The 2,062-nt window shown below is 35.5% G+C and overlaps 1 protein-coding gene across 1 annotated transcript in view; it reads left to right on the top strand.

The window, feature by feature from the left end:
• The window catches only part of LOC106872894 (uncharacterized), a 7,403-nt gene extending 6,010 nt beyond the window's left edge, over positions 1-1,393 (top strand). Inside the window, exons 2-3 of the mRNA XM_014920066.1 lie at positions 64-295; positions 1,379-1,393. Coding sequence (XP_014775552.1) covers positions 64-295; positions 1,379-1,393 — 247 coding nt within the window. The remainder of the gene's footprint in view (positions 1-63; positions 296-1,378) is intronic.
• Positions 1,394-2,062: the final 669 nt, after the last annotated feature.

The following is a 2,062-nucleotide window of genomic DNA, read 5'->3' as shown; positions in this document are numbered from 1 at the left end:
TGACGATGATGACGACAGCTGCTACGATATTTGCAACTGCTTTGACGATGGTAACCATTACAGTCGTAATGGTGGTGATGGTGATGTCGAAGATGACAGCGACGACGAAGCAGTTGATGAAGACACCGACGCCTTTGACGACTTGGACGCCTTTGACGACTTGGACGCCTTTGACGACAACGACTTTAATGACGATGATAATAACGATGAAAACGACGTTGATATTTTGGATAATGATCCTGATCACAACGATAGCAGTGATTACGATGGCGATAACGAAAATGATACAGATATGGTATGGTATATGAGATAGGAGATATCGAATGAAAAAAAGATAAAGAAAGAATGAATAAGGAAAAGGATGAAAGGAGGAAGGAAAGAATTGTGAAGAATAGATAAATAGAAGTCAGCAAATCAACAAGTGGAAGAAAGCGACCAGGACGAAATGATTTACAGAGAGAAAGAAGAAGAGAAAGAAGGATGCTGTGAAAGGCCGAAATAAGAGAACAGCAAGGAGGAAAGAGACAGGAAGAAAGAAAGATTAAAAGATGGGAAGAAAGAAAGGGAGGGAGAGAATTAGAATGACAGTGAATACGTATATTGTAAAGAGAGCGTCGGATGAAGGTACGAAAGTGGCTAGATAGAAGCATGAAGCGGGAGGCTTGAAAAAGTTGTTAAATAACTAAATAAAAGTGGGAAGAGTAAGGAAATGAAATGAAATAAAGGTATAAGATAAAATATAATAATATGTTGAAATGAAATTTAGAATAAAAGTAGTAAATGAATAAATCTACCAGAAACCAGCGGAATTAGCGGAGTGCAACGTAGCGAAATGAAGGGCGGACGCTTTGTTGGAAGAAGAGAAGAGGAGAATGTTTGAGTGGAGTTTTTAACTGAAGGCACATAGAAGAAGAAAACGAAATAAAATAAAATTAAGACGAAACAAAAGAAGACGAAATATAAAACATTCTTGTATTTAGAGTGTGATTCGCAGAAATTCAATAATAGCAAACAAAATCTTGTCACGAAAAGAGAATCGGATTTAGAGTGAATAAGTGTGTGTGTGTGTGTGTGTGTGTGTGTGTGTGTGTGTGAGGGAGAGAGAGAGAGAGAGAGAGAGAGAGAGAGAGAGAGAGAGAGAGAGGGAGAGAGAGAGAGAGCGAAGGAACGGAGATAGAATCGTAACTTCAACTATAGTTTTGAATAATTGGGGCGGTTTTTGTTGCTTTGTTGTCATCATCATAACGAATCAGAGTATACCAGAATAAAAATCAATAAAAATAATAATAGAAATAAAAAGATAAAATATGAAATTTTAAGATATTTAATATTTTCGTTTTCATTTTTCAGTATTTTTTTTTTGTCTTTTTCTGACCAGATTAAACCAAATTAAAACTAGATTAGACCAAACGAGATTAGAGTAGACCGGACTGTCAAAACTAACAGAAATGTTGTTCATACCTCAGAAATTTCAGATCAGATTATAGCAGATCAAATCAGATAAAACCGAAAAACAAATTCGCCTAGATTAGATTAAACCAGCTCTGGCCACCGTAGATCAAATCAGATAAAACAAAAAATAGTCTAGATTAGATTAAAACAGCTTTGACCACCGCAGATCAAATCAGAGAAGACCAAAAACAATTTAGACGAGATTAGATTAAGCCAGTTGTGTTTGTCTAGATTACATTAAACCAGCTCTAACTGGTATCAAATCAGATTCGAATAAAAAAAAAATCAGGACAAGATTAGATTAAATCAGTTTTGACCATCACAGATAAAATCAGAGAAGGCCAAAATCAATTTCGACTAGATTAGGTTAAACCAACTGTGACCACTGCAAACGAAATCATCTAAGACCAGAACGAAAATTAGATTCTCTTCCCAGCCCTGACCACCAAAATTCAGGTAAATATTTCTATATTTCAAGACAAAATTACAACTGACTTAAACCGAGCTAAACTAGATCGGTTCACACTAAATCTATCGAGACAAAGAAATGAATGAAAAAAACCCAGTAAAAAGAAAATGAAACTGAGACTGGATCACATCAATTCGTTAT

This window comes from Octopus bimaculoides, chromosome 7 (genome assembly GCF_001194135.2).
Source record: "Octopus bimaculoides isolate UCB-OBI-ISO-001 chromosome 7, ASM119413v2, whole genome shotgun sequence".
NCBI classification, from domain to species: Eukaryota; Metazoa; Mollusca; class Cephalopoda; order Octopoda; family Octopodidae; genus Octopus; species Octopus bimaculoides.
The sequence above is the reverse complement of the archived record's forward strand: the minus strand, read 5'-3'. Positions and strand labels throughout refer to the sequence as shown.